Below are 24,898 nucleotides of genomic sequence, written 5' to 3'. Positions count from 1 at the left end.
TACAAAATTCAGTAGATATAAAAACTACTAAAAGTCAAAAAACAAACTACAAACTGTGACACATGACAGAAAATTTCCTTAAATTTCCAAGGAATTTCTAACACGTAGCAAGAAAAAGACCACAACCCAAAAGCAAACAAAAGAAACAAAAAAGGTCAGTAAATATATGTCAACCTCATTCATAATAAAGGAACACAAATCAGAACCATGAAATAATATTTTCCATTTCCATCATCTTGGCAAAAACTAAATGATTAGATAATATTTGATGTCAATAAGGCTGTAGGGAGATGGGAGACAACTGGATCACCTCTGTCAAGATTTTAAACACTCAGTCACTAAACCAGAAGTTCCAGAGCTAGAAATGAATTTGTTCTATGAATACAGTATATAAGGATGTTCACTGAAGCAGTATTTGGAATATCAATAAACTGAATTAATAAACTGGTTAAATAAATTTTAAGTCCATCCATAGGATTAAATGCTATAAAATTGTTTTTTAAAAAATCTATACATACCAAAATGAAAAAATGTCCAAGATATATTGAATGAAAACAAGATGCAGAATAGCAAAGGAAAGTTAAAAGTCCATTTGCGTCAAAGAAAAAAAACAAAAAGGAGAAAATACACATATATACACATAAAATTCTGGGAAGCTACTCAAAAAACTAGTGAGTACCCTCTGAAGAGTCCAAATGGCAGGCAGAGAGAGATGAAAAAGTAAAGTTTTTTTTTTACTATTTGAATTTTTCATAACTATCTGAATTTTTTTCCCCATGCACATGTATGTAACTTTCACAACTTTTTAAAAATGAATTCAACAAAAGATCATCTCAACACTGAACAATAAAGACACACACTTCAAGGCAGTTTTTTTTTTTTTTCAAACATTTACTGAACACAAACACCATTTTTTCCTATTACACAGCAATATTGTTAGTTTCAAATTAGCTGGGCTATTAGGACTGTCAGTTACCACGAAATTAAAAATGATTCTACATGTCAAACTCAAATAGAAAATGTCATGCAATATATAAATCACTAACAGGCCTCTGGTGCAGTCAGCAAGTTCACTATGTTTATTAATGTCATGTAAATGGTTTGACAAAAGTGCACAATAGAATGACATCACTGGTTTGTTATAAATCACAGTGAATTACTAGAATACAACAATGTAATTCCTCTACGTGGAAGATTGCAGGATGGGGTGAATATTATAAAGGATAGGATCTTTCAACACGTTAAGCCAGTCAGAGTTTACTCCCCAGCTATAGACTTGATTGGTTAGCAAAGCTGAGGTTTTTTTCCCTCATCTTTTCTCCTCTACCAATTACTAAGCAACAACAACAAAAAAAGGCCATGCACAAATTTTACAACACCTGATAAAAAAAGTCACAAAACCTTGTGCATTGCTTGGATGAAGCTCACATCTTTGCTCCTTCATTTTTCTGATTAGGCCACTCACCACATGACTCGCCCCTAAATGAAAAGCTGTTAACAATTTAGCACTTCTCACCCCTGCACACGCATCAAGATAGCCCATAACCATCAAGTCAGTGTCCCTTTCCTATATATTAACACAAATGAACACACCACAAACCTAGGACTAGAGACCACATTTACTTTACAGTTTTAAAAATTAATAGATCACCACTATCCATGTAGTATTTATTTCAGATCCCATATTTGGAGAAGGTACTGTACAACCCAGCCCATCTGAAGATTTGGGCAAGTCTGCCAGGAACGTATGAGAAAGCTCGGCAATGTGCCATACACATTAGGAGCTCTCTACTTTCCACAGAAGGTATCCAGAGCAGGGCTGTGCATTTTCAGAGTCGGAGTCAACACACAGCTTAAAATCTTATGGACTAATAACTTTTCATAGAGCAAAAGGCAGAGGTTTGTTTTCTTTAACCCATTTTAATGTTATAGTATAGTCAGTGAGGAGAATGGAATAGTCATCTGTACACTGATATATCTGGCTAGCCTGAAAAGGAACATTTAAGGTTTTTACAGAAAACCTACCATAAAAGCAAGTCCTTTATACTTTTATCCATCTACTCTCTAGTTCCATCACTGGCTGCTTCTAAAACCAGCAAACTAATCCAAGGTCCAGCAACTCATTCCTCACCCTGCCCCAGTCCCCCAGAAAGAAATGCTTCTGCTTGAATAATCTAAAGTGGCCTTATTCCTCAAGTAGCTGCCTCAACTGAGATGGAGACTAGTGACAGGGTACTGTTCCCTTGGGATTCTGATTTTCAAAACCACTTGCCAAATGCAGAGCTGACACTCACGGAGCTGCTGCCCCCACATCACATTTTACTTCAAACAGTCCTATCATGCCTAAGTTTCTCATGATTACAGTTATTAATCAATGATCAGCGTAATGCAATAAAACCCTTCCCAGAAACAAGCAAGACCAAAGTTTGCTTTTTGGTTTGTTTGTTTGAAGTGCCCACAGCAAAGAACCTTAAGGTAGCTGGACTGTGGCCTACTAGAGAGCAATCCAGGGTAGACTGAAAACAATGTTGTGTCAGAGTTCTTATGTCAAAAATTTCCTTTCTGATCAGTTGAAGGATGGATTTGCTGCCCATTCCTTGACTTAAATAGTTACCTAAACTCAAGAGTTCAATTTTACCAACTCTTAAGTGCAAAACCCACCCAAGGTTTCACATGGTTTGCCCAGGCATTCATCCACTTGGGCCTCTAGTTAACTAAATGTATATGACAATTACTGAGCAAGACCAAGAAGTTTTGATTGAATTTGTAATGTTATCAAGGAAGACGTACAATCTAAAGCATAATTCTACCAATAATAAACACAAAATGACAAAAGTGGCTAAAAAATGGCAACAGCCCAGAGTTCTCAGAGAGCTGAGATACAGAACTATCACCTTTCTTACTTATTTTCTTAAAAAAACAGAACGAAACTTAAGTTTGGGAAGGGTTTGGCTAAACAGATTTTAAAATAATTCTACCAAAAAAAAAAAAACAAAAAAAAAAACCAGGCATGTAATCCCTTGTTTCAAGAATGGTTTTACACAGGTGTTTCACAATACGTATTTGGATTCGTTTTACAAGACAGGATTAGATCCTTAGCAATACAGTGCACAATGTACCGCTATACTATAGTTTAAAAAAAAAAATCTCGGTTACCATTAGCAAAGTTTAGTCCATTCCTCTGTCTTCAAATTCTTTCTCCAGCTTGTCAGCATTTCAGTCAGCAGTTTTACTCTCTCCAGCATTCAGTCCTCCCTTCTCAAAAACACTGAGTGTCATTAAATTTTGATGTCTGAATATGTACAGGTAATCATTATCCTCGTTTTATAAGTAAGTAATATCTAAAATAGTTCTCGTCCTGGGTAGCCAAAGGGATGAAATGGTTTTTAAAACATGCAACATTATCTGATATTTTAAGTTTTGATGTTTAAAAATCATATGCATTAATAATAGAACCAAGTAAATACCAAGTATCATAGCTATTCCTCAGACTGTCAAATAAGCAGGCCTTGAAGTCTGAAAAATACAGGGTCTGATCTGAGCTGTGAAAAAGGCGTGATTCACTCACCTGGAGGATGAGCATTTTCTCTTTCAGGCCATGAGAGCTGCCAAGAGCAAGGTATAGTAGTTCCCTGATTCACACCAGGAAGATCAAGGCCAGTAATTTTCAAATTAGGGCTCATTCAAATACCTCCCTTTAGACCATCCTAAAAAACCTTCCTTGTAAAAATCTCAGGTTAGGAAAACAGAAATATATTACTATGACAGAATTTACCATCAAAACATTCCTAACTGAAGCAAGAAGACATGTGAGGTATAACTACAGCACAGTAAAATTATCTTGCATTCTTGGGGGAAGAAGTTTTTAAAGTACCCCCATCCATTCCCTCCTATCCTCCAGAGTGTTTCATTTCATGGGGTATCTATTTTATTTAAGGCCCTAGGTGCTGATTTTGGCTTAGTCATTATGTTTTATACTGATCCGGCTGCAACCTTTTTCTTACACTTCACAAAGCAATATCCATACATAAAATGTTAACTGAAACCTTACCAGTGGTTTTTGTTGTTGTTTTTTTTAGTTTATATCTGATGTTGCTGCATCATTATAATGCTTTTCATTAAAGAAAAAAAGCTGCAGGTCTTCACTTACAGTACCATGCACTATGATAGCTAAGGCATTCATTTGGCACTAGAGAGAAAAATACAGATATAGCTAATTTTATTTTCTTTATCATTTTTAACATTGAAAGAAATAGATGTGTACCCTTTACTTGAATTTCTGTGATGCTTAACAGATAATCACAGAATATTCTTTTAATTTGACAGTTTACAATGTTGCCATTAAAACAAAACAAACAAAAAAAACCCATAAAGACCTCTGTACAGCCTGTCGGAATAAGCGACATTTTGTGGTTCCAAAATTTGCTGCCCTCAGGCAGAAATATCTTTCCAAATGGCATTGAGAATTATTTTTATTATCAAAAACATTGAATTTCCTATACCACACTAGTGATTTTTCTACTTGTCACAGACTGAATAAAGTGAAAAAATTAAAAATATCCCAGTTCCTTTTCATCTGTCATAAAAACCTTAGGGAGGCACAAATAATGCCCTCTGGAAAAGTAGTTTCCAATTTTAAAAGATACCGCACAAGAGGAAAGGGAGAAGGGGACAAAAGAAGAATATATAACTATATTGTGACAATTTGTTTCCTAAGAGAGACACAGCATTCATAATTTTTACATGTCCGTGAGCTGAGTCAAATGCAGACTGCTGCAATTTAGATTAATTACATTAAAACAGAGACTTCCACACATTTTAGAATCCAAGCCCAAAGGCAAATAGTCCATCAATATTCTCTGAAAAGTTGCTTTAAGATTACTGCTGTGTATGTACCACCCAGCATAATTCAACAATTTCAATGGATTTAACTTCATAAATTTGTAACTATTATTAAGTTAGCACATTTTTCAGATTAATCTGCAGTTATATTTTTAAAAATCCTCCTGATGTTATGATGCGTTGATCTCTTCACATAAATAATGGAAGAGTGAAAACTACCTATAGCAGTTTGGCATGTGCAGAACATCTAGATATTCCATTACTTTTAATGTTCCTTTTCGTTGTTTTTCTTCATGAAATCCTCAAAACTGCTGCAGAGAATAACATGCTGACACAGGCTTAACAGAAATACTTTTCTAGGCAGTTTTTTTTAAACATTATCAACTTCAAATCATAAGGGCCCTTGTTACATAAACAAAATAGTTTATATTCATTCCTTAAAAAAAAGAAAAATAGTTAAGTGACCAATATCCAAACACCTTAGATTATAGTTACACCTAAACAATGTGGTTTTGTTTAAAGTGTATTTGAAATCAGTAACCATATGAGGCAAGAAGACCAAATACAAAACTAAGGAAGGATGAGTAGGGAGGAAGGGTAGTGGAAAGAAAAGCAGATTTTATGAACACATAATTCTATTGTCTGTGATTAAAGTCCTTTACTTTTTAGCACCACATTAAATGATTTTACATATCCAGTCCCTTAATGAAATCCAACAAACTCTTCAAGAGTTCTGGGGATCTGGTCTTGGTAGTTAATGTCATTAGCCCGAACTGCCCGGGCGGCCAGGCACTTGAGACTCATCTTCATTTGAGTTTTAAGTAGTATTTCTGATACCCCAGTTGTACTTTTGTCTAGCGGAGTCTTATTCTGTTTATTTGTCATGTCGGTGTGAGCGCCAGCTTCAACTAGGCTAATGATGATAGAGTGCAAGGTCAAAAAATCACTGATGGGCCTGTTGTACTGAACGATAATGTGAAGGGCACTGTTCCCTTCATTGTCCACAGCATTCACCTCGGCGCCACAGTCCAGCAGGAGCTTTGTGACAAGCGCGTTTGGAAAGCTGCAGACATCATTGGTGTGGAAATCATCAACCGGGGTATTTGAGTTGACAGCTAGATGCAGCAAGGTGAAACCTTCACGAGTTCTGGGATCAAGGTGAATCAGGTTGTAGATCTGCTTGTTAATTTTGCACTGATCTTCTTCACTGCACTGTGTCTTGGTGGAAATGCACACTAAATACAGAAAAGTATAGAGATTACATTCATAATTGTCCATAGCACTGTGGACATCAGCATCTGGAATATTTTTTACTCTGTTCATACTTTGTTCTATTTCCAAAACACTGCATCTCAAAACACATTCTATGTCTGGGGCCTTCACAGTTTCATTCAAATGTATCATCTGTGAAAAAACTTGGGCAAATCGAAGAAGATCCTTATGGGTATTCCTGTTACCTTTCTGTCTGAGGTGCAGGGCATGAAGCCACAACTTGATACACTGTTCGAATTCCATGTTATCTGCATAAACAGCTCCCCTGTAAATGATGGGATGGGAAACATCAATGTTGTCGGCACCTAAAATCCGTTCCCGAACTATAAGGCCTTCCATATGAAGAGCATCTCTGTCTTGCCGAATGGATTCCAGTTCCTGAGGATTTCTACATTCAGTTCTATTCCCATAGGCATGGATTGGTGGGAGAACCTCTTTCTCAAGAATGTTATCGCCATCTTGAAACCTCTCCAACATAGCTAAATATAAATAGTGGTATGTCTTCATGATGTCATAGTTCTCACGGTCATTTGCAAAGGAGGCACCCAAGAGCTCCAAAGCTTCAATCCGACTTCTTCGGTCACAATCAGCATGAGAGAGCAACAGTTCGACAACATCAGCTTTACAGCTTTCAGCAGCTACTTTTAATGGTGTCATCCCATGGCCGTTCACTACTATAGCAGCACGCCATTTTATCAGCTCCTTCACAATATCTATGTGCCCAGCCTCAGCTGCAAAGTGCAATGCTGTGGCTCCACAATGTGCTTTAGCATTTGGATCAGCACGTTGTTCTAAAAGGTATCTGACCACATCAGTGTGTCCTTTATATGCTGCAATCATTAGGCAGGTGTTGTCATACTTGTTGGCAATGCTGATGTTGGCATTATTTTCAACCAAGTATTTCACAATGTCCAATCTGCCATCAAAGCATGCTGCCCGTAGGGGGGTTGAGTTAGTTACTGTGGTATGGTTCACGTTGGCTCCATGACTGACTAGAAGCTTAACAACTTCAAAATGTCCTGCCCCTGCTGCACACCAAAGAGCGGTGGCACCATCAATGACATACCTATTCATGAAAAGAACGAACAGTTAGAAAATGGAGGTTACCTGCCCTAACGTAAATTTAAAGGATGTATTCATTTACACTGACCCAAAACCTCAATCTGCAGAGCGTTAGTAAAACATTAGTTTGGCTGAAAATAAAATCAGGTAATTTAAGTAAAGCACTTTGCATAGTACTTGTACCTAGTATGAGCTCAATAAATGTTAGCGACTGTTGTTATTACCAAAGTATAAAAACCTAAAAAAAGAAAAAAAAATGAATCACTGACTTGCTACTAGCAAAAGTAAATAAATTTCAGAAAACAAAGAGGAAATGTATGGAGTTTTGTAACTTCTTGACCACCAAGCTGATTCACTGGCTCTCAGGAGCACAGCATGTTCCTCCCTCCCAGCACCCCCTAGGTACCACAGTTTCATTCAGTGCATCAGTGAGAAAGCCACCCCAATCTCTGCATTAACATTGTGTTAGAAACTGCTTTAGGAAGAAAAGTATTTAAGCAGATAATTTTTCCCTAAGATTATCTAAGCTAATAAGTATTATACTCTACTACAGCAATGAGAAAGAAACAGTTAGTGCCCCAACATGAATGGTACAACCTTGTAACACAGGTCAAATTCTATCTCCCTTGAAGTGAAAAAGAGTAAAATCCTCCTGGTATAATATAAATATCATAGTTTAACCGCAATTATCAACACCATCTATCACTTCTGAAAATAAAAGACGCACTTTACAAACATGCAAGCAATTACTTCTTCAGTTTCAAATAATGATGCAAAATGTTTATAAGCAAAAGCATTCCCAGTAACAGCTACCTATGGGGTTACCTATGGGGGAGGGTGTAGGATTGACTCAGATGAGGCTTAAAGCTACTAGAAATGTCCTATATTTTGATCTGGGTAGTAGCTACATGGGTGGACATTTAGGGGAAAAAACTCATCAAACTGTACATGACAGATTTATACATTTTACTGTATGAAAGACGTACCTAAAAATAAATTTGAAGACTTCTGAAGTTTCTTTTTAAAATTTCATTTTTTTAATGTCATTTAATTGTTAACTGATTTTTTAAACTAAAGAATGAGTCAGGAAAATAAGACATTACATCAGTTGAAATGTTTTAGTGGTTGCCAACTGTACCTTTTGCAAACAGTTCAGTTTAATTAAAACTCACTTATTACATTTTTATTGTCATGATTATAAACACAAAGTTCAAAAAAAGTTTTCTTTCACTGTCAAAAAAATACAATTTACAACAGCATCAGAAAATACCAATATCTGATAGTAAATCTAATGAAAAATGTACAAGACTTCTACATTGAAAATTACAAAACATTCCTGAGATAAAGACCTAAAGAAATGGAGAGATATTCCATGTTTATTGTTTAGGAGATTCAATAATGTTAAGATGCCAGTTCTCCCCCAAAATAATCTACAGATTCAATGCAATCCAAATCAAAATCCCAGCAGGGATGTGTGTGTGCGCACATGCACAAATGTGTGCGTGCATCCACATATGTGTAGATATTGACAAGCCAATTCTAAAATGTATATAGAAATGCAAAGGGGGGCTTCCCTGGTGGCGCAGTGGTTAAGAATCCGCCCACCAATGCAGGGGACACGGGTTCAAGCCCTGGTCCGGGAAGATCCCACATGCCGCGGAGCAACTAAGGCCGTGCACCACAACTACTGAGCCTGCGCTCTACAGCCTGCGAGCCACAACTGCTGAGCCTACGCGCCACAACTACTGAACTGAAGCCTGTGTGCCTAGAGCCTGTGCTCCGCAACAAGAGAAGCCACCGCAATAAGAAGCCTGCATGCCGCAACCAAGAGTAGCCCCTGCTCGTCGCAACTAGAGAAAGCCCACACGCAGCAACGAAGACCCAACACAGCCAAACATAAATTTTTTAAAAAAATGCAAAGGACCTAGAACAACCAAGATAACCTTGAAAGAAAAATAAAGTTGGAGGACAAAATATAGTAATTAGGATAGTGTGTCAGTGGCACAAGGATAGATAAATATATCGATAGAAAACAACAACAACCCAAAAAGAAAAAAAAAAAAAAAACCCTCCAGAAATAGATTCACACATACAGGATCAGAGATTAATGACAAAAGCTCCAATGAAATTCAGGTAGAAAGTATGTTCTTTTTAATAAATAGTGAAGAAGCAGCTACTAGATATCTGGAAAAAAATTAACCTTGACTGTACGCACAAAAATGTGAGAAGTGGTGTAGACCTATAATATGCAAAGCAAAACAATAAATGCTTCTAAAAAAAATAGACTATCTTCATGACCTTGGAGTTGATGATGATTTCTTAAACATAATTCAAAAAAAGCACTAACCATAAAAGAAAAAAATTGATTAGACTTCAGTAAAATTAAAAACTTCTTTTCATCAACAGACACTGTGAAGAAAGTGAACAGGCAATCCACTCACTGGCAGAAGACATTTGCAATCGATTTATATGACAAATCACTAAAAAGGCAAACAAGTCAATTTAAAAAAATGGGTGAAAAGATTGAACAAGTATACTTCAAAAGTATATATTCAGATAACCAATAAACATATGAAAAGATGTTCAAGATAATTACTCTCACCAGGGAAATGCAAATTAAAACCAGGAGTTACCAATACACACTCACCAAAATAGCTGAAATAAATAATACTGACATGACAATACTAAGTATCCGCCAGGATGTGAAACAACTCAAACTCTCATTGCTGATGGAAATTGCTAGTGGGAATGTACAATAATTTGGTTCAACCACTTTGGTGGTTGGCTGACAATAACTATTAAAGTTAAACATACACCAACCTATGACCCAGCAGTTCCACCCCTTGGTGTATACTGAAGAGAAATGAACGCAAATGTCCACCAGAAGGCATACACAAAAATGTTCATAGAGGCTTTATTCATAGTAGTCAAACGCTAGAAACAACCAAAATATCCGTCAACAGGAAAAACTGCCATATATTCATATAATGGAATACTACAAAGCATTTAAAAAATAAAAAAACTACTGATACCTGCAACTCCATGGATGAATCTCACAGATATTGTGTTAAGCAAAAAGAAGTCAGACAGAAAAGAGTACACTGTATGACTCCATTTATAGGAAGTTCAAGTATAGACAGAACTAATCTATGGTGATAGAAGTCACAATAATCATAACTTCTGGGAGGGGAAAGGAGGGGAATTGACTGAGAAAGGGCACAATGGAAACTTTTAGAGTGACATCAATGTTCTGCATATTGATCTAGAAGGTGATTATATGGATGTAAAAAAATTAAAATTTTATAACATTGTACGCTTAAGATTTATGCACCTTACTTGATGTTATTATATCTTAACTAAAAATAGATATAATTAAAAAACAAAAACAAAAAAGAGGCACTACATTACTACTATAATTTAACTTCTAAATCAATTTAAAGAAAAAGTTTAAATAAACACAAATAGCTAATAAATAATTTCCATGTGCCAAGTACTGTATTAAGTGCTTAATATACAGTATATCTTATTTAATTCTCATAATAACCTTCTCCCAATAATCCTATAAGGTAGATAATATTATTACGCCCATTTTAAAGACATATAACTAAAAGGCTTACATGAGATTAAAAATACAAAAGTACTTTGGAAACTATATAATGCATCAAATGTAAGGCAACATAATACATGTCATTGTTCAAACATGTTTCAATTTAAAAAGCTTTTTTTTTAAAACTTCTTAATATAATCTATCCAAAAAATCAATACATAGTTAACATATAGTTATATTTACATAGTTACAAAGTTTCCTTGCACGCCTTAAAAATATTAAATTGTTATATGCCAGGAACATGAACATAAACTAAGTAAAAACTCAAGAAATGTTACATTAAAATAGGCATTCACATACATTATCTTTAACTCTTGCAATAACCATACAAGATAAATAGGACCCCCATTTTAAAGATGGAAAAAAAGAGACAAAAGTGAATAAAATTTTTTTCTGGCCTCAAATTTCCCAGAACTAATGACATGAGTAAAAATTAAATTACAAGTATATACTTCACTTGGTTTTTATAATCGTTTAATACTTTTCCTGGTGTAATCTAATAATTTCCATTTTCCCTATGGTGATGTGACAGGAGCCTAAAAAAAGTTTCAATTATCTATTTTTATTGAGACAATTAAAATTTTTTAAATAGTTTATGACAAAACATATTCACTGTAGAATGTGTTACAGAATGACTAATCCTTCAGAAACATTAGCCTTAGTGATTTTTAAATTTCTACATCTAAATAAAAACATTAAACATATTAAAGGGAATTATAATCCTAACATCTATGACATTTTTTGTCCATAAAATACAGCTAAAATTATAGCCATATACTGCCTCAAAACAAAATGCCAAACACATAACAAAATGAACAGAAAATAAATAAAAATATAATCAAATTAATGCAATATTTACTTAATGCCTATGGGAGAAGCACTATAAAACAATGATCTTTCTAGATTGAGTCTAAAATTGCAACGCAAACTATCTATTATGTATTTCATATTAAAAATCAAGAAACTTGGGACTTCCCTCGTAGCGCAGTGGGTAAGAATCCGCCCGCCAACGCAGGGGGAACCAGTTCAATCCCTGGTCCGGAGAAGATCCCACATGCCGCAGAGCAACTAAGGCCGTGCGCCACAACTACTGAGCCTGCGCTCTAGAGCCTGCGAGCCACAACTACGGAGCCCATGTGCTGCAACTACTGAAGCCTGCGCACCTAGAGCTCATGCTCTGCAACAAGAAGCCACCGCAATGAGAAGCACACGCACCACAACGAAGAGTAGCCCAGGCTCACCGCAACTAGAGAAAGCCCGCGCACAGCAACAAAGACTCAACACAGCCAAAAAAAAAAAAAAAATCAAGAAACTTTAATCTGATATTCATCTTTTAAACAAAATGTATGCATCAGATGATGGAAACATTTCACAATAAAAGATAACATTTCTGATCACAAAACTAAACTCATGTATTTCCTGGTTCAATCTGAAATAAAAATGTCTGGTTCAAGCATTTGAAATAGAAATAAAAATTCATTAAATGTAAATGATCAGCACTTTATTTTAACCAAAGTCCTTAAAATCATTTATTAGATCATATGTAGTTCCTTGAAATGTACAGTGGAAATGACTTTCTAAATGAAGCCAAATGACGCTGTGCCCCTTACGCCTTTCCTCTACCTGGACATTTATTAGAAGTATTAGTACTAGCACTGACTTTAAAAGAGCACTCAACAAAAAGCCTCAGAATTCCCAGAGGTCCTGTTCTCCTTCCCATCCATGTCAGCAAACTTCTTCTAGGACAAGAGTTCCCCACAAACTCTGGCACACAGCAGTCAGGCCCTCAGAACTCAAACAAGCACAGTACTCCAAGGTCACATGACACCTCCCCTTTGTTCTGTTCCATTTCTATAACATTCTTAACAGCTTCCCATACTCCAACTAAAGGTTCTTCTTTCATTCCCATTCATGTAATTTTTCTTTTTTTTTTTTACATTTATTTATTTATTATTATTTTTGGCTGCGTTGGGTCTTCGCTGCTGCGCGCAGGCTTTCTCTAGTTGTGGTGAGCGGGGGCTACTCTTGTTGCGGTGCGTGGGCTTCTCATTGCGGTGGCTTCTCTTGTTGCGGAGCACGGGCTTTAGGTGCGCAGGCTTCAGTAGTTGTGGCTCGAGGGCTCTAGAGCGCAGGCTCAGTAGTTGTGGCGCACGGTCTTAGTTGCTGCGCGGCATGTGGGATCTTCCCAGATCAGGGATTGAACCTGTGTCCCCTGCATTGGCAGGCGGGTTCTTAACCACTGCGCCACCAGGGAAGTCCCAGTTTTTCTTCTTATCCACTCATCTATGTCAATTTTGGTCGTTACACAGTAAGCCATAAATAAAATAATCTCAAATGTTACTCCTAAAAATAAGTACAAGGACTCAAATATCAGCATCGGGCTTCATCTAGGTGGGTGGCACCGTCCCCCTTTTGAGAATCTATTATGAATCTACTTTAGTTTTCTAAGGTATTATAGATGTTTTTAGGCAGAGTATAGGCTTTTTAAAATAAGTTATTTTAATGTCTATGTGTGTGTGTGTGTCTCTCTATCCCTCTCTTTCTCTCTCTCTCTCTCACACACACACACGCACGCGCAGAGTACCATATCAAACCCCATAATTACACAGATACTGTTGCTTAGGATGAAGCTAAGAAGTGAGACTTTTTTTTAATATTAGGCAAATAACAGGATAGGTGGTGAACGATTTGGCAAAAAATTGTGAAGATGGTACATAAATTACTGAAAATTAGGAAACACTGATCTACTTCAGCCCACAAAGACCCTGTTTGTCCCTATCTGGCCATGGGTCTTAAGTACCAGTGGAATCTAAAGAAGGGGGGTTGGCTAAGTACCTCTCAAAAGCCAGTCCCTGAGGGGTGAGCGAGCTTCATATTATTAACACCTCACTCAGACGAACATTTTCACACTGTCTGGAATGAATGTAAAGTGAAATTATGACATTTGCAAGTAACACTCTCTTCATCTATTTCTGAAATGCCTAAATGACTGGAACAAACTGCAAAATAATCTCACAGAGTGGTGTGAGTGGGCAGAAAGGTGGCCATGAATTTCAATTCTTCTCCTTTGCTAATCTGTAAGCTCCTCGAAAGTAGAAACTTTACATTTTCTTCTACATCTTCCACATTAGCTGTGTGGCACAGGGCTAGGCCCATCATAGGCATTTAATAAGTTAAAAAACTAAACTAAACTACTTTGACAGAGCAGCTAATAAATCCATAACTGTAATAATCCATAAACAAAAAAAAGATTGAAGAAGGCTCACAAAATCTCAAATGACAGAAATCTTTGCAATTCCAGTCTCACCAGTCTGACTCTTGATATTTTACACAAGGATCATCAAAATCTGGCCTCCACCTCACTCTAGTCTCCCACAATCTCTTTCTTAATTTCCCAGGCTTGAACCCCTTCCTGAAACTGCACTGAAACACTTGTCATTGCAAGAGCACCATGCTGCCATCCCTCTTCTTCACTTTCTACTATCCTTTAAGACTGAGCTCAAATATCACCTTGGCTGTGAAGTCTTCCCTGATTCTCCCAGGCAAAGCTGAGCCCTTCCTCTCCCTGTGTTCCCTCAGTAGTCCAAAAGATTTCTATAACCCTAAATGGCATGGCATCGACAATTACTCATTTTCATCAATTTCTCACCTCTGCCATACACCACGCCCCACCTCCAGCCCCCGCCCAGGGCACCAGACTGTCTTCCTCTGCAGTGGGAACAGTATGTCATTCATCTCTGCGAACCCAATCCCTACTACAGAGCCTGGCACACAGTAGGTGTTCAAAATATGTTTGCTTATTGAACCCCTTAATTTCACTGGCCAGTGCAAAATACTGGGCAAGGTAAGCCACTACACAGGCTCAATGTGCTACATTCCTAGCTATTTCAGGTTCTCTTAATTGCCACCTCAAAACACCTTTCTCTTTGATGGTTAAGAAAGATAAGCAAAGCCTTTCCAAATGCTTTAGAAAACTAGATTTTCTCGCCACTATTCTCTCCTAATCAAAACAGGCCTCAGCAAGCTCCTTAGCAGCAGTGTAACCAGTAGCTGTTACTGCAGAGATTCATATCTCAATGGATGCTTGTGCCTATACAACTGGAATGGTGCTGGAAGTTCGGGGGTCATCCTACTTCACTCCTCCTCTGCGTATAGGAAAGGCTGTGGGAATGCAGGGAGTTACAGAAAGGACACAGAAGCTAGTAAAAGAAAACGAACAAGAACCAGGTTGCCATATTTGGTTAATATGAAAAAGACCATCTCCTTAACGTCTAGAGAGGTGGTACCAGAGGTTAGCCACCACCCGTGGGCTATCATTTCAGTAAAATGTAATACCCTGAAATATTTTCCTCTCATCTAAAACAGAAGAAAAAGCTCTTATTATTTCAACCTACAAAAAGAATCAACCAAAACTCAACAATGCCCTAGTCATCTTCAAGAGGAATTGTTTTTTCCATCAGGTTTTAACCAAGGAGTTTTCAATCACCAAAACTAAAGATACGTATCTTTATGCTAGGACCACATCTATCTCAAAAGAAGAAAATGCTAGAATAGCTTATGTACTGGCACAAGTCAACAAAAACAAAAACAATTAATGCATCTTCATGCAGTTGTAATCTGTAAAACAGGTTATAACCATCCAGCACAGAAAAGATAACGTCAAACCTGACAATTCTGCATTCAACTCTATCATACCCAGAAATATGTACAATTAAACCTAAAGGGCCAGTTTTAACTCTGACAATATGAATTTTTGAACTCCCCACCTGGAATAACAGTATATCATCAAGCTTCCCCACAACATCACAGAATAACATGTAATTTAACAATGGCATCATTTCGTCCTACACCAGGTCCGGTGCCATCTTCGCAGCCAACATATCTACCCCCAGCAATGTGTAAGAGTCAGAATCATGTCTTGGGAAGCCTGGCTGCTTGACAACCCCTCAAGAGGCTGCAACTGCTGCTGGTTCTAGGGGCTTATTTTTACATTAAGGTCCCACAACCCACTAAGGGGCTTTATCGGACACTCACGTGAAGGGGTAAAAAATGGGTGGCCAAATAACTCACCAAACAGAGGTCTTCAACGTTAATTGCTGACCTCGTTAATTTCTGATCTCGGTTACAACCCCAGTACTGATAAAGGGAAAGCCTGAAAAGGCGGCTACCTCCTCCATACTGCTTCTTCACAAACTATCTAGTAAAGAATACAGAATACCTATTAGGTATCAAGACAGAGGATGTGGCTATTTACCTATAGAGGGAATAAGGGGTAGGGGCCAATGAGGATGAGCAGCAAAACATGGGATGGAGTATTCGCCCCAGAAGATGAAGTGGGCATTAATGAGGCAAGTCAGGAGGTACAAAATGGGAGAAGTGATACCTCCATGAAGCGAGAGAGAGGGAGGGGAAGACCCATAAAGTGGTGGGTCCGCGCGCGTTAGAGAGGAGGCTGGAGTTGGGATGTACCTACCCGTCGAAGCGGACAGTGCCAGTCTGCTGAGTCTGCACCCGATAATGTTCTAACAGCAAGCGCACCACCTTGGCGTGCCCATTGCGGGCTGCGATGATGAGGGGTGTGGAGCGCTGCCCTCCCTGCTGGCTGACATAGCCAAGCAGATAGCGGATGTCGCTTTCAGACCGGTTGAGAAGCAAGGCGGCCAGAGTCAGCACCTTGCCCTCGCTGGCCGCCTTGTATACATAGCCAGCCAGGCCCTCCATGGCCGCTGCCAACTCCAACACCCGTTTGGTCGCCACAGCTGCTGCTGCCTTGCGCCCCTGGAGGCCGCGTTCGCCAGCGCTTCAAACCTGGGCCCTCACAGCCCATTCAACAGGGCGCCGCCGCCGCCGCCGCCGCCGCCGCCGCCGCCGCGCCCAGGCAGCAGCGCGGCCAGGGGAGGGCGGAGACGCAGAGGTGGCCGAATGCCGCGGGGGGCAGGTCAGCGATCCAGGCCGGGCAGGGAGGAGGGCGGTCAGGGCCGCCCCCAAGGCCCCAGACGCCGGCCCTGGGCCGAGGGGATCTCCATGGTGGCCTGGCCTCAGGCTGGACCCCTCCTTCCTGCGGGCTGCGACAGGCGCTTGCCCGAGCTACGGGTCGCCGGCGAGATCCCAAGAGGGCCGCGCGCGCCCTGGATGGCGAATGATGGCCGCGCTTCACCCGACCCAGCCCGCCGGGCCTAGGGCCTGAAACTGCTTCTGCCTCCGCCTCCGCTCTGCGTCCTCCCCAGCTGGAGGAAACCTGCAGGCCCTCGCCCACTGGAGCTCAGAAGAGCCAGACGCTGTCGATAGCTTCAGGGGTCCACGCCTGGGGAGGCCCCCAGAAAGAGGCGGAACGCTGCGGCCACAGCAACCCCTGGGCTCTGGACGGGGAGGAAGGCGGGCCTCTGCAGACAGGGCTGCGACAGGGAGGGTGCGAGCGGGGGACGGTTAAGTGGGGTGTCTCTTCCAAAGCAGACCGGCCGGCGAACCAGGCCCGATGAAGAAAGGTTCTGCTGCGCAACGGCGGCCCATCCCCAATTCGGCTCGGGATGTCCTCATTGCCCTTGATGCCTGGAGCTTCCAACTCGCCCCCACTAGGCCCTGGGGGTCCCTAGCCAGGAAGTGGGACAGAGTGAAGGCGCTGAACCGTTACTGCCGGTGGGTTTTGGGGCCCGCCCCTTTTTACCGTAGACATTGAGTGGCTCTTCTCAGCCCCTGTTTGGGGGCCCGGGGAGGGGGGTGCGCGCACCCGGCGGGGTCCGTTTTGAGAACAGGGCGGCGTCTCTGAGCCCCCGAAATGTGGGAGGACTTTGAGGGTCTGCACGAGGCTCTGAGAAGGAACTGGAAGTCCGGCCTGCCCTCCCTGGAGAGGAGGATTAAGTGTGTGAGAAAGGTCGGGAGAGATGGGGAACTGTGGAAAGGGGCGAGGTACCCTGGGAAGGAAGACGAAGTCTGTGTTCGGACAGACCAGGACTCTAATCCTGAATCTGACGGGACCTTCGGTTTTCTCACAGACCTCACCAGATTGTTAGGATTTGAAAAGATCATTCATCCAACGAATATTAGAGATCTACTATGTGCCAGGCTCTGCTTGGCCCTACGGATTCAGTGATAGGCCAGATAGACACAGTGCCCCTTCAGGGACTGTGTTGTTGCGGGGAAAACAGACAATAAACAAGTAAACAAATAATAGACAAGACTGGCTGAGTTAGTATCATTACCATTTGCTATGAAGCAAATGAAATAGAGTGATGGGGGGTGGGAGGCGGAGCTAATTTAGTTTGGGCGGTCAGACAAGACCTCCATGACAGGTAAGGAGAACAGGTGGTATTCTGGGCAGAGGGAATAGCTAGTACAAAAGCCCTGAGGAGGGAACAGTCTTGGTGAGTTCAGAAACAAAGGTCAGGGTGGCTGCAGCAAAGTGGGCCATAGGAAGAGTGATAGGAGATGAAATCAGCAGGGTGCAGGTCATGTTAGGACCCAGTTACCCATGGTAAAGTGTTTAATTTCTACTCAAGTGTAGTGGGGGCATTTGAAGAGTTTTAAACAGAAAAGTGACAAGATACAATTTATATTTTTTAAAAGATCACCCTAGCTACTATGTAAAGAATAAACTGTAGTAGGCAGGAGTCAAAGCAGGAAGGCCATTTAGGAGGAAAGGTTTGGGACTAGGATGGTAGGAGTGGAGGTGATGAATCTCATGGGGCAGTCACAGAAAGTATAAGTTCAATATGGAGGTCACTTCCTCCATACACACACAAAGGACAATATCTACCATAGAGAAAGAACAAATACATTTATTTGGTCCCAAGGGACCAGGCTGGGCTCAATGAGTTCACATAAATTATTTCATTTGAACCCCACCGTTCCAATCCTAGTTGGTGAAGGCCTCGTCTTAGTTGCAGAGCTATTGGTGAGGGTTTGGGCCACTTCTCAGATTTTCCTCTTCCACCCTACAGTACAACTTTACCTATTTTCAGATCTCTACACTTTTTCACCCATGTTAAACAAAAACAACATTGGAAATCAGAGCTGAAGGTGGGGTTCTACCAGTAGAGTCTCTGAAATAACTGGTGGAAAAGAAGGGGAAGCTGGTTGTTCTCATTCTGGGGCTTCAGGGTTGGAAAAAATTCCAGTTCTTGACAGACTGAGCCAGGCTTTTTGGCCTCTGGGCACTTGGCAGTGACACATTCGGATGTGGGACCTGGGGGCTCCCTTCCAACTGATTTCATTCCTAGGCTCTATAGAGCAACTAGGCTCCTCCTATTCTCTGCCCCTCTCTCCCTCTCTCTCTCCCTCTCCCTCCCTTCCTCCCTCTCCTTGCAGCCCTTTGCCCTGCATCATTCTTTTCACACCCAACTTTTCGAAGGTGATCCAGACACAGGCCCCTTCTTCCCTTTGGTTTCATTTTCTGAAAGAGACCTGATTCATCCAGCTATTCAGTGCTGAGTAAGAAACTTTCTTCTGGGACTTTCCTGATGGTCCAGTGGTTAGGACTTCACCTTCCAATGCAGAGGGTGCAGGTTTGGTCCCTGGTAGGGGAACTTAGATCCCACGTGCCTCTGGGCCAAAAAACCAAAACATAAAACAGAAGCAATATTATAATAAATTCAATAAAGACTTTAAAAACGGTCCACATCAAAAAAAAGAAACTTTCTTCTTCCTCCTCTTGCCCTTTTGAGATGAACTAGGGTTCATCCTGGTGCTGACACCTCAATTTGGTTGTGTAACTGGATGAGTGCTAGAAAGGGTGACTAAACCAAGAGTCATGCCAGAGAGGGTCTCGGAACTTGCACTTTGGGAACTCCTCCCCCAGATGGGAATATACTTCTGCTCCAGCAGCCCAAGGTCAGGAAACTTCTTTATTTATCGCAGTTGCCTAGTATAGGGTTCTGGGCTCCTTGTGTTGCTCAATAGCCATTGACTGGAGAGTGTTTGGTAGCCTATATTTACCTGGGCTTGGAGGATGATGTTTCTGTGGTCAGGCTGGGCAAATTAGAGAGAGGATGTATAAACAGGACAAGGCTGCTTTCTCAAAGGCCAGAGCCCACAAATAGCTCCTTGTGCTTCTGACCTATTCCCTTCCCCTTTGACAGAAAGCCACTGAGCAAATGATCAGTAGTAAAATGTAACTGAAAATAGTTGTATCCAGATGGAGATTGATTTGCTGATGACAGCAAACTGCAACCTTCTACCTGGACAAAAGACAGGACCAACATCCAGCACTTTGTTTTCTGGGGATTGGAGGTGACCTATGAGCAGAATTAGCTGTACCTTCCATAGAATATTCCTTTTTCCAAGCCAGGTCAGCCCAGCCTACAGCTCTGAATCAAAGGAGTTTCTCAGATTTTGTATAAAATGTATTCAAAATGTCATTTTTCAAGCACCAGTAAAGATACTTGTTTTAGTCCTGTAAGCCTCCCACATATACTAATGGAAGAGGATGGCTTTCGGTGTTGAATAGATCTGGGTTGGACTCCCTTCTCTGTGGGTTAGCTGTGGCCTTGGGCAAGTTTCTTCATCTGTACAATGGGGGTAATAAATACTTTGCATGCAGGGCTGGTGTGATGGTGACAGGCAGGCTCCTTCACCCAGCCTCGTCCTGCGAAGGAGTGCCTGTCAGTACACATTAGTTTTCCTTCTCCCTAGCTCCCACCCCAGTCATACTTCTATTGTGCCATTAACCTGTTCAAGAAAGGACTTCCCACCCCATCTGCATTCTCCCTGCAGGATGAGTCTGCCTCTGGACACATATGGAAAGTAAATCCATAGTATGCAAGGGGCTGGGGAGGTTAATTGACAAGAGCTGAGAAATTCCAACAGAACCTCCAAAGGAAGATGTCAAAAATCAGACTGATGACCAGTCTCTATTAGCCCAGTTTCAGAGGACTGGCAGCCCACTAGGCTTTGTCTCCTCCTCCTCTCTCTCCTAGACTTCCCCTGAAAAGCAGATGTAATAATTGTCAAAGACAAAACCTAAGGTGGAGGAGAGGGGGCAGCTGGTCTGTGTTATTTCCCAAGCGAGTTCACCCCTGCCAGGTTTAGGTTTACAAGGAAAGTAGACTGAAGTCGACATGTGCCTTCTTTCTTCTGACCCCATTCCTCCCTGAATCATGGTACCAGTCAGGTACCCTGGGATTACAATAACAGAAATAACAATAGCGAGCTCATATTGAGTGCTTACCGTGTGCCAGGCATCATAGTAAACACTGTATACAGATTAGCACGTTAAATTTGGGCAAGCCTCTGAGGGACATGCCAATATTATCATTCCCATTCTTCAGATGAAGAAACTGAGATAGAAATGTTGTGTAACCAGATGTAGAGAACAAACGTATGGACACCAAGGGGGGAAAGCGGCGGCGGGTGGGGGTGGTGGTGTGATGAATTGGGAGATTGGAATTGACATGTATTCACTGATGTGTATTAAATTGATGACTAATAAGAAAAAAAAATAGCACAAAGAACATACAAAAAAAACCCAAAAAAACAAAAAAAAGAAAATGCACTGGAGAGCAGGGAAAGATTTAAAAAAAAAAAAAGAAAGAAAGAAATGTGTAACTTGCTCATGACCTCGTAACTAGAGTGTGCTAGAATGTCAGGATTTGGATGTTGGCTGTCTGACCCCCATGCCCTGACCCTGCTACCAGCTTTCTGTTCCCTCTTTATCCCCCTCTGAGTGGCCCCCACCCAGCCTGCTCTCTGCAGCTAGGATCTCGGCTAGAGGTCCCCAAGGCTTTCTATGGTCCTGATCACTTCTCCTGGGCTTAGGTGCTAGTTAGCTAATCTGATCATCCATCCTTTGTTAATGGGAGAGGGCTAGAGGAAACTCTTCCCCACCTGGCAATCCCACACACACCCTGGACATTCCTCATTCCTACCCAGGAACACAGGTCCAAATCCAAAGCAAATGCTATCTCATCCTAGAGATCTTCCTTGTTTTGCCCTGAGCTCTGTACCACTTTATACCTCTCTTGGAACCCTTACCTCTTTCTTTTTTTTTTAACATTTGTTTATTTATTTGGCTGTGCTTGGTCTTAGTTACAGCACACGGGATCTTTGTTGCCGTATGCGGAATCTTCGTTGCAGCATGCTGGATCTTTAGTTGCGGCATGCGAACTCTTAGTTGTAGCATGTGGGATCTAGTTCCCTGACCAGGGATCAAACCTGGGCCCCCTGCATTGGGAGCGCAGAGTCTTAGCCATTGGACCACCAGGGGAGTCCCTTACCTCTTTCTAATAATAACTCATGTCTGTATAGCACTTTATGGTCTACAACACTTTCCCATCCACCCAATCCAGCCCCCGCCTCCTAGGCTTCTTAACCACCTTCTGTAACTGGGGTGACAGAAAGCATGGTGGTTCAGCACCCAAGGTCTGGAATCTACTCTGCCAGCATCCCAGCTCCACCGTTTGCTAACTGAGTGACACTGGACAAGTTGCTTATTTAGCTTCTTCACTCAGTTTTCTTATCTATGAAATGGGATAATAACAGTGCTTCTATCTGGTCATTGTGAGGGCTAAATGAGATAAACACACACAGAGACACACAAAAACACACACACAACAGCACACATACACACACAGCAAGCAACTCATTAAGTGTTGGCTATTGTTATCATTATATCACTGAATCCCCAAACCCTGTGGGAAAAAACAAAGCAAGTCAGTTCTTGTCATCAGTAAACACAAGTTTAAACCAGATAATCTCTAAGCTCTCTGCCAGCTCTATCAAGCTCTGATTCTACCATGAATCACGGTTATTTATGGACACATCTTAGTTCTTCTATGCTGTAGCAACCCCTGAAGGCCCAGCCCTTAATAGAGGGCCTTGTATATAGCAGACTGTCCTGCCAGGTCAGGGTTAGCATGTAACAATAGTCCCTCCCTCATCCAGGCAGTGGGAGGAACTAACGAGAAATTCCTATATAGCCTTTAGCACAGTGCCTGGTACTAAGTAAGCTCCTAATAAATCATAGTTACTATTGTTCCATCTTACAGTGAGCCTCCCAAACATGGTCCTTAAAAACATAGACTCTAGAACCATACTGCCGGGGTTCATCTTAGTGCTGATCCTGTGAGACTTTGAGTAAGTTAATTAACCACCTGGGCCTCAGTTTCCTCATCTGTAAGATGAACACGATGATAACAGCATGTGCCTAAATAAGGTTGTTGCATAGATCAGATGAGTTAATATAAGAAAGGCACATAGATTTGTGCTTGGCATATGCTTGGTGTATGTAAGTGCTTTTTGTCATCGTTTACAAATGAGGAGACCCAGGCTCAGAGACATCAAGTGACATCCCCAAGCAGTAGTGGAGCTGGGATCCAAATCTAACTGAGTCTGTCTGATTCCAGAGCCTCAGTCTTTTTTTTTAAATTAATTAATTTAGTTTTGGCTGCGTTGGGTCTTTGTTGCTGCATGCGGGCTTTCTCTAGTTGCGGCGAGCAGGGGCTACTCTTCATTGCGGTGCACGGGCTTCTCATTGCGGTGGCTTCTCTTGTTGCAGAGCACGGGCTCTAGGCGACTGGGCTCCAGTAGTTGTGGCACGCAGGCTCAGTAGTAGTGGCTCACGGGCTCTACAGTGCAGGCTCAGTAGTTGCGGTGCACGGGCTTAGTTGCTCCACGGCATGTGGGATCTTCCCGGACGAGGGCTTGAACCTGTGTCCCCTGCATTGGCAGGCGGATTCTTAACCACTGTGCCACCAGGGAAGCCCCAGCGCCTGTCTTAGTATTAGGATATGTTGCTGCCCCAGGCGATCCATGTATATTTTAACAGGAGCCTTCTCCTATGGTGGAGATCTCAAGAGTGGAGGTGAGTGAGTTGGCACCAGAGACCTCTGGGGCAAGGATGCCCTCAAATCATGCCACAGAAGTGGCTCTTTCCTCACCTTTGTCTGGCCATATGGTTTTAGCGTTCCATCAGGGCTCAGGCCCAGAAGCCCAGAAACATGGCACCACCCACACAGGCCTCTAACCTGGAATCTGCAGCAAAACCCTCATTATGCACATTGATGGCACACTCAAAGCTGGGCCCCAGCTGTTTAACACAGACAGGCCCTGGCCTTGAGGCTTTTTCCATTTCTGAGGCATGATTCAGCCCAGGAGACAAGACCAGACAGACTAGTACCGGAGGAAGGAGGGCTTGGTGGTGGATGGAGGGGGAGAAGAAAAACAGAGGTTAGAGCAGGGCGAGTCTCTCAGCTGCTGGGCTGCAGGGGGAGGGGGCAGGAGCGAGCAGAGGGAGCCCGCCTGCTGGAGGAGCTGCACAAAACTGGGCCGCCCACTGACCAATGTATTTTCCTTGCAGTCATATTTATTGATTTCAACATGAATCCAACCATGCTTCTAAAGCCCCAGAAAAACACTAATAACATTTCACAATTGTGTAGCACAGTATGATTTCCATAGCATTGCACATAAATAAGCTCAATTTTGAGCTGCTTTTGAAAATAATTGGCTTCTCTTATTACAAAGCATCACATGCTTATTGAGGAATACTGGGAAATGTTTTTAAATGTAAATTTTAAAATGTCAAATATGTATATATTATACCACTAGCAGTAACGTTTTCAGTAAATTTCTAACTAGGCTTTTTTTCTGAGCCTATATACATATATAGGTCACTTAAACAAAATTGGAGGCATACTACATAAAGAGTTTTAGATTTTTTTTTTCCACTTAACATAAAATCATAGGCATTTTCTAATGGTGCCAAACATTCAGCTATAAAAATCCATAATGACTGCATTTAGCAGTATAGAAGTGCCACAGTTTCTGTAGCCATGCCCTAATTGTTGGACATTCCAGATATTTACAGAAGTGTTTACCTATAAATAATACTGCCGTGAACATCTTTTTACTTACATTTCTGTCTATATATCTGATTATGTCCTAATAGTAAATTTCTAGTAATGGAACTACTAGCTCGAAGGATTTGAATATTTTTGATTACATATAGCCGAATTACTCTCCAGAAAAGGTATTCAATTTACACTCCCACCAGCAACGTGTGACAATATACTTCTCTAGGTTTTGAGCCAGTGAGTTAGGTAACAAGCATCTCATGTTACAGATAAGGAAAATTGGGGTTCATACAACTAAAAGTCAAACTCTAGTGCCCTGGATTTGGTGCCA

The 24,898-nt window shown here is 41.3% G+C and overlaps 1 protein-coding gene and 1 long non-coding RNA gene across 2 annotated transcripts in view; one reads left to right on the top strand and one right to left on the bottom strand.

Moving 5' to 3' along the window:
* Window positions 1–900: 900 nt before the first annotated feature.
* On the bottom strand, window positions 901–16,746 carry FEM1B (fem-1 homolog B). Its single transcript, XM_068554501.1, has 2 exons — window positions 16,257–16,746; window positions 901–7,180 (listed from the first exon to the last, which is right to left on the bottom strand). Exons 1-2 carry the CDS (start codon window positions 16,502–16,504, stop codon window positions 5,545–5,547), a joined length of 1,884 nt encoding a protein of 627 aa, XP_068410602.1. The 5' UTR covers window positions 16,505–16,746; the 3' UTR covers window positions 901–5,544.
* Window positions 16,747–17,155: 409 nt separating this feature from the next.
* LOC137771293 (uncharacterized) overlaps window positions 17,156–24,898 on the top strand; it is a 33,628-nt gene continuing 25,885 nt past the window's right edge. Inside the window, exon 1 of the long non-coding RNA XR_011075355.1 lies at window positions 17,156–17,419. This is a non-coding gene — a long non-coding RNA (uncharacterized lncRNA). The remainder of the gene's footprint in view (window positions 17,420–24,898) is intronic.

The sequence above is a fragment of the Eschrichtius robustus genome, chromosome 1 (assembly GCF_028021215.1).
Source record: "Eschrichtius robustus isolate mEscRob2 chromosome 1, mEscRob2.pri, whole genome shotgun sequence".
In the NCBI taxonomy this organism is placed as follows: Eukaryota; Metazoa; Chordata; class Mammalia; order Artiodactyla; family Eschrichtiidae; genus Eschrichtius; species Eschrichtius robustus.
The sequence above is the reverse complement of the archived record's forward strand: the minus strand, read 5'-3'. Positions and strand labels throughout refer to the sequence as shown.

Coding starts and splice junctions, on each gene's coding strand:
- FEM1B (XM_068554501.1), bottom strand. CDS start 16,504: ATGGAGGGCCTGGCTGGCTATGTATACAAGGCGGCCAGCGAGGGCAAG. Junction 7,181..16,256: donor GGCACTGTCCGCTTCGACGG/GTAGGTACATCC, acceptor TTTCATGAATAG/GTATGTCATTGATGGTGCCA.